Source organism: Gloeophyllum trabeum (genome assembly GCF_000344685.1).
Source record: "Gloeophyllum trabeum ATCC 11539 unplaced genomic scaffold GLOTRscaffold_00007, whole genome shotgun sequence".
In the NCBI taxonomy this organism is placed as follows: domain Eukaryota; kingdom Fungi; phylum Basidiomycota; class Agaricomycetes; order Gloeophyllales; family Gloeophyllaceae; genus Gloeophyllum; species Gloeophyllum trabeum.
In genome coordinates this window covers 1,753,835-1,765,082 of record NW_006920416.1, presented here as the reverse complement: position 1 = coordinate 1,765,082, position 11,248 = coordinate 1,753,835, and the positions used below count along the sequence as shown (strand labels likewise).

At 56.5% G+C, this 11,248-nt stretch overlaps 3 protein-coding genes across 3 annotated transcripts; 1 reads left to right on the top strand and 2 right to left on the bottom strand.

The window, feature by feature from the left end:
• Positions 1 to 537: 537 nt before the first annotated feature.
• On the bottom strand, positions 538 to 4,029 carry GLOTRDRAFT_138981 (DUF1793-domain-containing protein; the record flags this gene model as incomplete). Its single annotated transcript, XM_007868373.1, has 19 exons — positions 538 to 1,084; positions 1,134 to 1,181; positions 1,232 to 1,258; positions 1,312 to 1,388; positions 1,451 to 1,467; positions 1,522 to 1,596; positions 1,667 to 1,861; positions 1,909 to 1,982; positions 2,043 to 2,069; positions 2,125 to 2,157; positions 2,219 to 2,363; positions 2,423 to 2,439; positions 2,507 to 2,717; positions 2,769 to 3,062; positions 3,121 to 3,149; positions 3,207 to 3,447; positions 3,517 to 3,594; positions 3,662 to 3,772; positions 3,826 to 4,029. 19 exons carry the CDS (start codon positions 4,027 to 4,029, stop codon positions 657 to 659), a joined length of 2,331 nt encoding a protein of 776 aa, XP_007866564.1. The 3' UTR covers positions 538 to 656.
• A 1,652-nt stretch (positions 4,030 to 5,681) lies between these two features.
• Positions 5,682 to 6,574, bottom strand: GLOTRDRAFT_93891 (uncharacterized protein; the record flags this gene model as incomplete). The annotated part of the gene is made up of 3 exons (XM_007868372.1): positions 5,682 to 5,792; positions 6,033 to 6,231; positions 6,267 to 6,574. The coding sequence occupies 3 exons, from the start codon at positions 6,572 to 6,574 to the stop codon at positions 5,682 to 5,684; spliced, it is 618 nt and encodes a 205-aa protein (XP_007866563.1).
• Positions 6,575 to 9,075: 2,501 nt separating this feature from the next.
• On the top strand, positions 9,076 to 10,849 carry GLOTRDRAFT_116312 (guanine nucleotide-binding protein alpha-3 subunit; the record flags this gene model as incomplete). The annotated part of the gene is made up of 7 exons (XM_007868371.1): positions 9,076 to 9,381; positions 9,433 to 9,593; positions 9,659 to 9,781; positions 9,929 to 10,064; positions 10,136 to 10,255; positions 10,366 to 10,484; positions 10,618 to 10,849. The coding sequence occupies 7 exons, from the start codon at positions 9,076 to 9,078 to the stop codon at positions 10,715 to 10,717; spliced, it is 1,065 nt and encodes a 354-aa protein (XP_007866562.1). The 3' UTR covers positions 10,718 to 10,849.
• Between the last annotated feature and the right edge of the window lie 399 nt (positions 10,850 to 11,248).

Below are 11,248 nucleotides of genomic sequence, written 5' to 3'. Positions count from 1 at the left end.
CCGTATTGATATGCATACACCGGGAAGACGTACGGCTGTACATCTTCGACGACGCTTACCATTTCCCTCCGACTCCAGTCAAGACTTTAAGCGAGAGAGGTCCCTGTGCGCGAGCATTCAATCTTGTCGTGCTCCGCTGAGGTACGGTAGTTCGCCCGAATCAATGAACCCCAGTAGGGGACTATCATGATTCATGATGCAGACAGACTGCCGTAACCAAGGTGAAGCAAAAGTCAGAAGGTTCAATGGTAGAAGGATGGTTCAGTGTGTTGCAAGTACAGGAAATGGGAGCAAGGATGATGAAAGGCAGACGCCGCATTGAAACAGGACGAGAGCAGAAGTAATCCTTTGCGAGTAGGACAGATCTCATTGGCTGATGGCGAGCCGCGTGGCGTGGAAACCGCTCTCGGCCATTGCTGCATTGTGAATTGACTTTCGCCTTATGATGTCGCATGTAGCCTATTTATGACGGACGACTCGCGCTCAAGGTCTGCAACGTTGTGAAGGTACATGGTTGCTAGGCGTCAACCGGAGGCAGATTGATGAAATGTCTGTCAATCGCTTTCAATTCGAGATACGTGGCTAAATATTGCGTACTGCGTCGGAAGATGATAAATATGTGACACACACACAGTCGAAGCCCTTCACCCTAGAAATCACCATATCAGATCCCACACGCCGGACGACAGCCCCAGTACGGAAATTGCCAGTGACACCAGCAGGACAGGACGAACAATTACGCGGGTCGCTGGGCTTGTATGGCTCGGCGCCGCACCACTACTCCCGCCGGTCGCACTCGGCCCCTGCGTCCCAGAAAATGCTGGAAACGAACTGGTGCTGGTAAGTGCACATCCCTGACTCCCCGCATTTGTTGTGGTGGCATTGATAAGCAGGAGCGCAAGGTGTGCCCCGACCTGTGGGCGCGCGCGGAATGCCTGTGCCACGCCCGAGATCGCGTCGTACCAGTCGCCTAGTGGCTCGCTGTTGTTGCCAACGTTGTATGTGGCGTAGTTGTGCACGGATTCGATGAAGAGGTCGCGCGTCTGCGTGGAAGTGGCAAGGGCTGCCATCCAGATTTCCCAGTCTGGAGAAGACGCGATGAGCTGGGGTGAAGTACGGAATCATAATTATACCTGATTCGGTGTATGTGTGCCTAGTGTCTAGGGGGACGCCGTACGTGCCTGTAGAGATATCCGTAAGTTGTAGTGCTGCGGGCTCTTTCGATACTCACTGGCGACGGTACCGTACCAACAGTCCTCTGGACGAGACACACATCAGTACGGGTCGGATACGCTCATTAAGGCCACGTACGCATCTGATATAACAACTTCGGAAACACTTGAGTGCCCAGGAGCACGTCGGCATACAGGTTGTACGCGAGGCCCCAGCTGGCAGACACGAAAGTCAGAATCAATGGTCATACATGCTTTCATACCATGAAAGAACGTACCTGCGGTCATCGCCGTACTGCAATACGAAAGGGTTAAGACATGGATACAAGTGAGCGAATAAACTGCTTACATTCAACGTCAAGTGTCCCCCGGTGCTCGCCATAGCGAGCTTACTAAACTGCTCCGCATACCCACTCGCAACAGACTAAATATCCGTCATTAATTATAACAAACCTGGCTCCTAACCTGACCAAGCGTAAGGACCATGAACGTACGCTGTAATCCGCCGCCCGCCCCGCATCCCCCGTCATGTTCGCAATGACGCTCATCGCCTTGATGCCGACGATGCCCTTGATGGCGAGGTTGGTCTGGTTCGCCAGAGATCCCGCGAAGGCGTCCGTGCTGAGCTGGTTGGCCGGCATGAGAGAGTTGGTGACGAGGTACTGGGTCCACTGGTCGAGGAGGGTGTACTGTTACAGTGTCAGCGGAGTAACTGGGCAGGGAAGAGGAGACGGACGTAGGTGGTAATGAGGGAGTGGTCGCTCGTGGCGAGGGTGTAGGAGAGGGCCATGATGAGCATGTTGCCGCATTCTGGGATATAACCTCTGCGTGAGCTATCCTCCCGTTTCCGACGGACAAGACCCCGATTACCTTCCACTGGCATTGCCAGGTCCTTCCCTGCGCGCAGCGCAATCAGTCCCATCACCCAACCAGACCTCGCCATGCCTCTCACCATCGTTATGCCCCAACGCCTTCGGATACGTCCCTAGCCCCAATTAGTATCCAAGTTTCCACTTCCACCTCCACTTGATGTAGGCAACACGCACCCAAATCATGCGCGCTCCACTGATTCGGATACATCCCGCTCGCCTGGTACGCGAGAAGCGGGCGCAGGAGATACTTCCCCAGCGCCGGATTGGCGTACAGCCAGAGCGGCCAGGAGGCGAAGATGACATCGGTGGTGCTCGCGAGCTGTGTGCCTTCAGTCCTCTGCATGTCTTACAAGTTCAAAGAAACTCATAGTCACTTACACCGGAACTCGATATTTCTGCAGTAGCGGAATGAGAAAGAATGGTGAATTCAGGAGATGGAAAGAGGGAGGAGGAGGAGCATACCTTTGAGGAACATCATAGAGTCGCTCGTATTCCACGAACCATCGCTCCCTTTGGATATAGTGAGCTCGACGGTGGCCATCGCCTGGCGTACAGACAGCGCCACAATGTCGGCGTAGTTGCTCGATACCTTGCTCGCGTCGGCCTGCAGGCGGGCGTCGAACGCCTCCGCGGTGGTCAGCGCATTGGGATAATCGGCTATAAAATCCGCGATCTGTGTCTTTGCCAGTAAGAGAGGGGGCTGCTTGGGAGAGGGAGGACGCACCGCGTCATCGACAGAGTCGTACTGACTCCAGAAATACAAGCTCCGATTCTGCGACCCACCTGCCCCTCCCACTACATACTCCACCGCCGGGTCCCTCACATGCCCAACAGCAAACATAACCGGCCCCACCCCACCCTCATCGACAGTCCCCAAATCGTGCGCAAACGCGAAGACGGGCCAGCGGTCGGAGACCGCGCGGAAGGCCGTGTCCTGCGTGCCCGGGAGGGTGCCGTTCGCGAGGAAATAGGAGCGGACGAGGGTGTCTTCTCCAGTTTGGTACGTCGTGTTCGGGGTCTGGGGTTCAGTCATGAGGAGGGGATGTGAGAATATTGGGGGGTAGAGGGAGACGTACGGCGAGGGTGGAGTAGTAAGCGGACCCGTCTGGAGAAGCCCGATCATTCATGCGCGATGCCACTCGGATCATTGCTCCAAACTCACATTGGACACGGTCCTTCACCTCGCCATACACCTCCTGCTGCGCGAGCTGTACCTCGTGCGTCCACACACCCGCACTTGCACCCGCACTCGTGCTCCAGTTCGCCACAAGGCTAGCGTTGCTCGTGAGCCACTCGCCCGTGATGTCGGTGTACACCTGGACCGTGTGCGGTTTCCCGTCATTCGGTGCGGCGCTGAGCGCGAGGTAGGAGAAGGGGAAGGATTGGTTGACGAGCTTCGTAGGCTGGGATATGTTTAGTAAGGGCGTGGTGTGCAAGGCCAGGTATGAAGGGAGGGAAGAGAGAGGACGTACGGTGATGGGGCTTAGGAAAGTGGCGGTGAGGTCCACCCCGCCGGCGCTAAGAACGAACGTACTCTGCGTCGCTGTCCACTATGCTCAATCAATATGTGTCAATGGGCATGTAGTAAGTATGTGATATAGAGAGGATCAGGCGTACGTTCAAGCTTTTCTGGATCGCTTTCGCTGGAACGGGGCTGGTCCCCGCGGGGATACCCATGAAGGTGTACGGCGTGCCGTCAACTCGAACGTACCCCGCCCATCCCACGATCTAAACCCCTCTCCTCGTCAGCATGAGGTCGAAAGGAAGGCAAGGACACGCACCGAACCAGTCCAGAAGGTTGCCCATGCATCGTTTAGTGCGGCGCCCGCGCCCTGGGCGAGCCACGCACTAAGGTAGGGCGAGCGCACGGCGAGGGGGACGGCGTGCGGGGTGAAGGGTGTTGCTGTCCAATTGAGCGCTGCGGCTGGGTATGAGAGTATAGAAAGAAATATTAAGGAGAGGTACGGTAGAGGACCAGTGCGCATGTCGGTGGGAGTGGTATGGAGACCTGAGACTTTGTGAAGGCGAGAGGGTGGGGTGTGTATATACTACTAGACGGAGTGGCTCCATGTGTGTAGGTACGTGATGATCAGCATGGATGGACAGACAGGATCAGTATCACTGTGCTCGGGGCTGCTCAGATTCTATCACGTACGACCCCAGCAACGAGCGCAGGTCCTGAACGGGAGCACGAAATAGTGCCCTACCTGTATTCCGAGTCAATGCATCGCTAGTCGCTACATATACCTGGGAGGGACCCCTAAGCCTGCCCTCGAAGAGGCGACGAAGACGCGGGAGCAACGAGATGCTCAGTACAGTCTGCATCACTCAGCCTGGTACTTACCCATAAATAGCGTCCACCAGGAGATGGATGCTGTGCAAGTCAATGTTGGGTGCCCGGGTTGTAGGAAGCGATATTAATGATATCGATAGCCTCCATGGTCTACTTGATTATTGCAACAGTAGACTTGCACTCAGGGAGGCCTTGAACGTGAGTCGCGCGTATTCAGCAAGTCGACTAGCTCGCCATATGTACCATGAGGACTCGCAGTTACGAGACAAAGTGAACCGCCGGGATTGCCAGTGCGGAAGTTACCGAGACCCGTTGCCACGCCACTCAGCGAACACATTCTATCCCTGCTCACAAAGGACGCCCCGCCCTCTTGCATTCATCCTACGTCTACCGTAAACCTCACTCTTCATCTTCTGCAATTGCAACCTATTATCGACGTACGGAACCGTCACACTAGGTCTGCACTTGCATGGGTGTTTCCTGTCCAGCCTCTGTAAGTTGCGCACTCGGCTTGGTTAGTGCACACCGTGACGGGTTACTGTATGTCTTTATCGGCACTCAATGATTCATGTCGGAGAGCCCTACCCAATTTGAGAACATGGCACATCGAAATGCATTTGTCAGACGTGTCGCGCAGCGTTAGGCTTAGTCGCGTTGACCAGTGTACATGTACTAAGAAGGCTGATCTCTGCTAGGAGCATCTCGCTGGCCGTTCCGCGATCCTTGCTTTGATCCTTACGTGACTTATTGACGACACTGTCCTCTGATTTGTTTAAATTGGCTCAGACTGATCTCCAGGATGCAGTTCTTCGACCCCTAATTCACGTATTTTACTCACCACCTACCAACTTGAACCTCCAAGTTGGTAGGCGATGAATAAGACACAGTCTTAAACCCAGTGGGTCATGTATCGTATCTCGAATACAAGCACACGACGACGGTATCTGGCTACTATCGATGTCAGCACAGCGGGCCACATCCGCTTACATCCGGCTGTGAACTTGGAGCCAGATACAGCATGCTGTAATCGCAGCGTCCTGGTAGAGATGTCACTCGGGTATCGGGTCCATATGGGCCATTGTGGTACTGGGTAATCCGAGGCACCGGATGACTCGCGGCAGACGTTCCATACATGCATTGATACCAGTCTAGGAAGAAAAGCCGCTGCTAGTATGGTCTTTTACAGGCACAATATAAGAGGAAATGGTATTCGCAGCTAATCGCATGCTTTCGCCGTATTGTCAATTCACTTGCGGCATTCCGCATTACTTTACTTAGCATCTCGAAGCACAGCTCTGGTATATACCACACCATACCGAGTACGGTACGCTCAGGAGCATATCACTACCATAGGAGCAATCCGCGGCGGACGGATAGACCACCCAGACGCCATTGGACCAGTTTATGGGTCCACTCGGCCACAAGCGGTTCGATCTCCTGTTCCAATGGATGTTTCTGGGGATACATCCAAGTCGGGTCCGGCACGTCGAGTCCGGGGCGGACGATCCACTTCCGCTCGGTGGATCCAAGTTCATTGTAATACTCGATCCACCGCTTGCAGCAAAAGCAGAGATCGTCGCTGATACCTAAGATGCGCTCGGTGGTATCCTTGGCGAGGAGTATGAGTCGCAGCTCGGGGTGGAGAAAGGCGGTGGCTCGGTTCTTCCACTCCGCGTCCTTGAATACTGAATCTACTATAGCTTCGTCGGTGTCTCGTTCTTCGCCTGAGGTGGCTTCTACATAATCACCCGCCCTCAAAGCTTCGTACGCCGTAGTGCGGAGGACCAGCTCCTGCGGCGCTGGAGGGGCAGCAATATCCGTGTCCCACACATAGCTGACGGGGTCTCTTATGCTGCGCGCCCGTTTCGAGAGGCGCGCGGCGGCACCAGAGTATCTGCCGAGGAGGAGCAGCGCGGACATCAGACCCACCGCATGTGGCTGAGAGGCTCGAACATGTTCAATCTCGGGACGCGGCGGAAGAACCTCGAGCGCCCCAGGATGTCGCACAGGCAAGAAAGGCGGTATACTTGGGCCCGCGTGCCTCTATCCCTGATGTTCTCCGGCGTGATGAGTCCGGGAAGGCAGCCTATCTGTTCGCGGAGTGCGACGAAGAGACGCTTCATACAGTCTGCTGGGGACAGGGAGGTCTCCGCTCCGCACAGCTCCCGCGCCCGTGTCAGCAGTGGTATCTCCTCCTCGCATCTGCGCCACGAGGTGACCTCATCCACGAGGGACATCGCCGGAAACAGCTCGAGATTCTTCGACCAACCTCTTCACCCGCAGCACGCCGCTGCACACGGCATGATCGAAAAGACACTGCATGCCCGTCTTTTCGTCTCGCAGTAATAGAAAGAGTGTGTCAGCAGCTTCACGTTCACTCTCCAGGGGGTCGGCGCCCGGCAGCGGTCGCGAGCGTTAACCGCAGCCCCTCCTCCTCCGTGTTTTCCATCGTGACCGCCACCGAACGGTCCTGCTCGCCGGTACACAGCAGCGTGGCCACATCATTGAGCAGCGTGAGGCGCGGATCCCTCTCGCTCCCCTCTTCGTCCTCCAGGCTCGCCCCGTGGGAGGTGCAGCTTGGAAAGCCAGAAGCACCGCAAGAGTTGCAGGCTGTTCGCCAGTCGCGCGTTTCGCTCCATCGCCGTCTGTGGAGGTTGCGTGATAGAGTGAACCGCCGGTGTTGACTGTGGCAAAGACCGAGAACCGTCGCCGCGCCACTCGGCTCGCGATCAGCGAATCACAATCTGCCCCTGCTCATGTACTAGTACAAAGGATGTTCTGCTCCCTTCTAGCGCTCTCATCCTGTCTCGATAGTCCTACCACCAGCGTTTCTCGCCGTCTCGTGTACATGCAACATGTACGGAAACCTGCGCCTGCGTTGGAGAGGCTGAAGGGACTGGTTATGGCAGTCCGTCCGTCACGGCTCTATCGACATTCACTGATCTATGCCGGACTCTGTCCCCTACCCCAGTTGCGCACACGACCTTCCTCCCGTCGCGCAATGGACACCCTGTCTCGAGCGCTAGATCTACATACGCTGGGAGAGCAACCAAAGTGCGTGCAATCGTTTTATACTTTTATTCTGATGGGCGTCCGCGCGCGATGGGAGGCAGGAGCGTCTTTGGCTGCCGCGCAGCTGTCGCTAGGCGCTGGGCCGCCGTCTGGTACGTTTGCGGTCCTCCACCATATGTTTCATATATTCATCGCTTACGGACTCAAGTCTTAGCGAAGCACACGATGGCAGCCGCAACGAAACTCCGTATACATGGCCACCTGAGTGTGCTGCAGTGGTAAAGTCACGATTTCCTGTGACGGCGCCCAAGCTTGTTTTTAAATTTCAGCGCGTCCTTGTGTTCCCGACGTTTTCTTCGGCGTCTGCTAGCACCCGTTATACATAGTACTACTAGAGATCCGCGGGACGGCCCCGCGGCCAGGGAAGGATAGATGGACGGCGAGGCGACGTCATGGGGCTATATATACGTCTTCGTCTGCGGCTCGTTGTCCCAATGCGGCTCGCCGGAGAAGAGAAAGTTGGCAGTGACAGGAGAAAGAGGAGGTTTGCCGGTAGTAACCAGATCACCGTAATTCATGTATCGGTGTAGGCCAGCGAGTACATACGCAAATTCAGCACCATGACGAGGTCGACCGGGATCCCGAATAGTTTCCTCGGTTCCGTGGACGTCGCGGGGGCAAGTGGCGGTGACGTGCCTTGAGGATTAAGTGTCTTTCGCAAGCCGGAAGGGCAGCCCGGTGTCTGGTTATGGACGGAGAGCCTCTAAAGTAACCGTTAGGATCTGCGGCCCGGGGGAGTGGCGAGCAGAGGGTGATTTACAGGCCGCGGGGAGTGGTTCCAGATGCTGTTGACCAGGAAGGCGGACGAGGACATATCCAGCGCACAGAACGACCCTCGACTGCACTGCGAGGAAACACGCCTAGTAAGTCCCATATGCAAGAACCGTGTCGAATCCGGTGAGACACAGCAGAATCCTGATTGATTGCGCGAAGCCGCACACAGCGAGGAAGCCGATCGTCACTTCTTGTCTCGTCAGGTAGAGTTGAGGTTGATTAAACGGATGAAAGGTTGGATGTAGAGTGGAGTGGTCAGACGCATATATATCGAGTGCATTCGGAATGCCAGTGGAAGGAGGTACGATGTTCGCGAAGCACGCCCCAGGCAGAACCCCTCTCCCGCCATAAATTAAATCGCAGCATGGGCGTATGCATGTCTGACAGGCCGTGACTACAAATCGCCGCGGGAGGGCGCGGGGCAAGAGGATCAATAAGGACAGATTAAAGTGTGGCTGTGGATCGGGCCGGAGTCAATCTGCGATCGATCGAGATCGCGCAGGGGTATGCGATGCAGCGTCCCGCCGCCGCCTGCTGTGAGCGGTATGTCGGGGGTCGTTGCGTGTGGGTGTGGGTGTGGTCGTGGGCGCAGGCGTAGCGGTGAGGAGATGCAGAGGTGTGTAGATAATCACAGCGAATAAATGATAAATGACTTTTGATTGAATCCATGCAGATACAGGAACGGCGTGACGTGATTGTTGTGCTACGTCAGTCACATCAGGAACTAATTAGAGCGCGAGCGAGCGAAAGACGCACACGGTCGCCAACAGCTGTCTCCTGCTCTGCTTTTCCTGCCGCCGCCGCCGACGCCGCCGCCCACCCTCTCCCCGTCGTCCTCACCGTACTCGCCGACGCCCTCACCCCTGCCCTCCCCCACGCTCGCTGGCCCCCGATGGGCATATGCATGTCCGCGCCCGACGCCGCCGCGGCGAAGGCGCGCTCGGACGAGATCGACCGCACGCTCGAGAAGGACGCGAAGCGCCTCAAGCGCGAGTGCAAGATCCTCCTCCTCGGCGCGGGCGAGTCCGGCAAGTCGACGATCGTCAAGCAGATGAAGATCATCCACCAGGACGGCTTCTCCAGGGACGAGCTCTGCGCCTTCCGCTACACCGTCTACGCGAACCTGCTCGACAGCGCGCAGGCGGTCGTCCTCGCGATGCGCAAGTTCGGCGTCGACTGCGTCGTCCCCCAGAATAGGGTGAGTGGCGTGCGGTGTTGGATAACGCGGGGGCTGATGGGTGTGGGGCAGTCGAATTCGGATAGGATATTGGACTATAAGATTGAGAATTCGCCCGCGTTTGTGTTCTCGGAGGACGTCGCGCAGGCGATACACGAGCTGTGGAAGGACCCGATCATACCCCGCCTCATGGACTACAGCAGTAATTTCTACCTGATGGACAATGCGAGCTAGTGAGTCCTTTCCTCGCACGAACACTCGACCAACGCCATCCCTGCGCTGTACTGACGACGACCAGTTTCTTCCAAGAAGCACCGCGGATAGGCGCGAGCCACTACGTGCCGACGGAGGCGGACGTGCTGCGCGTGCGCGCGAAGAGCACGGGCGTGACCGAGACGCGATTCAGCATCGGGCAGCTATCGTGAGTGCCTGTCCCTGCCTCTGGAATGTGCACTGACCGCGGCGCCTGTGATCCCTGCTTACTTCGATCGCCACACTGTACTTCACGCCCACCGCCGAACCCCTCCACCTCGCCTGGCCTCCCCCGTGGCGTGGCGTGACATGGCAGAATACACATGTTCGACGTCGGCGGGCAGCGCTCGGAGCGAAGAAAGTGGATACACTGTTTCGAGAGCGTGACGAGCATCATCTTCTGCACCGCGCTCAGCGAGTACGACCAGGTGCTCTTGGAGGAGAACAAGCAGGTGCGCGTTGCTATCGTATTCTGCCGCTAGGATGCTCGGATCCTAACCCTACGGTGTGCGTGGCGGCGCAGAACCGGATGGAGGAGTCGCTCGTGCTGTTCGAGAGCGTGATCAACTCGCGGTGGTTCCTCCGCACGTCCATCATACTTTTCCTGAACAAGATCGACGTGTTCAAGGCGAAGATTCCAAAGGCAAGTCCTGTTCCTTCGTTTTTGCCCTGCCCTGCCCTTGCTCCTTTTTCCCCTTCGTCTCCCGCGAATATACCCATCTGCAGAGTATTCTGACGAGGTATGTTCATCAGGTGCCACTGGCGAAGTACTTCCCCGAGTACACGGGCGGCGCAGATATCAACAAGGCGACGAAGTATATCCTGTGGAAGTTCATGCAGGCGAACCGGGCGCGGCTGAGCGTGTACCCGCAGTGAGTGTTCTATCCGCCCCCAACTAACCTTTCTCCGTGCACTGCTCCTTTCCTTTGCCTTCTTGGCGGTAGTTCTTCTTTATCGCGTAGCAACATCTATGATTTGACATGGTGCTGATTCTACCCCGCGCAGTGTAACACAGGCCACGGATACGCGGAATATCCGGCTCGTGTTCGCAGCTGTGAAGGAGACGATATTACAGAACGCGCTCAAGGACTCGGGGATATTATAGCGAGCCCGGGTTCCTTCCTCTCCCCTCTTTCGTGTTTCCCGTCCCTCCCGTCTGCTTCGCCTCGTCCCTCGTCCATTTCGCCTGCTTCATTGTGACGCCACGCCATGACCGCCACGCTCCCACCCCCCTCCCGCCGTTGTGATTTGGTTACGGGTGCGTTCCGCCGCACCGTGAGTGGGCGCCGGGCATCTCAGATTTCATCCCCGATGATACATTACTGATGGTTGATAGTATCTAGGCTCCTCCCCCTCCGCTCTCCCCGCGATCACATAGAGCGCCTCGTCTCCTTCGCTTCGCTCGCTCATCCTATCCCATCCGTCTCGTGCATCTCTCCCTGTCTCTCTCTGTCTCTTCCCCCATCTCTCTATCATGTGTTGGCAATCGTTGTATCTGTATCATGCTGCATCAGTCGCTCCATTTCGTTTCGGTTTTGTTTTCGTTTACATTCTGATTCGGTGTGCATACGTTGGTGGTGGTGGGTACGCTAGTCTGTCTAATCGCCCCTTCATCCGTCATCCTTCATCCTTCCCC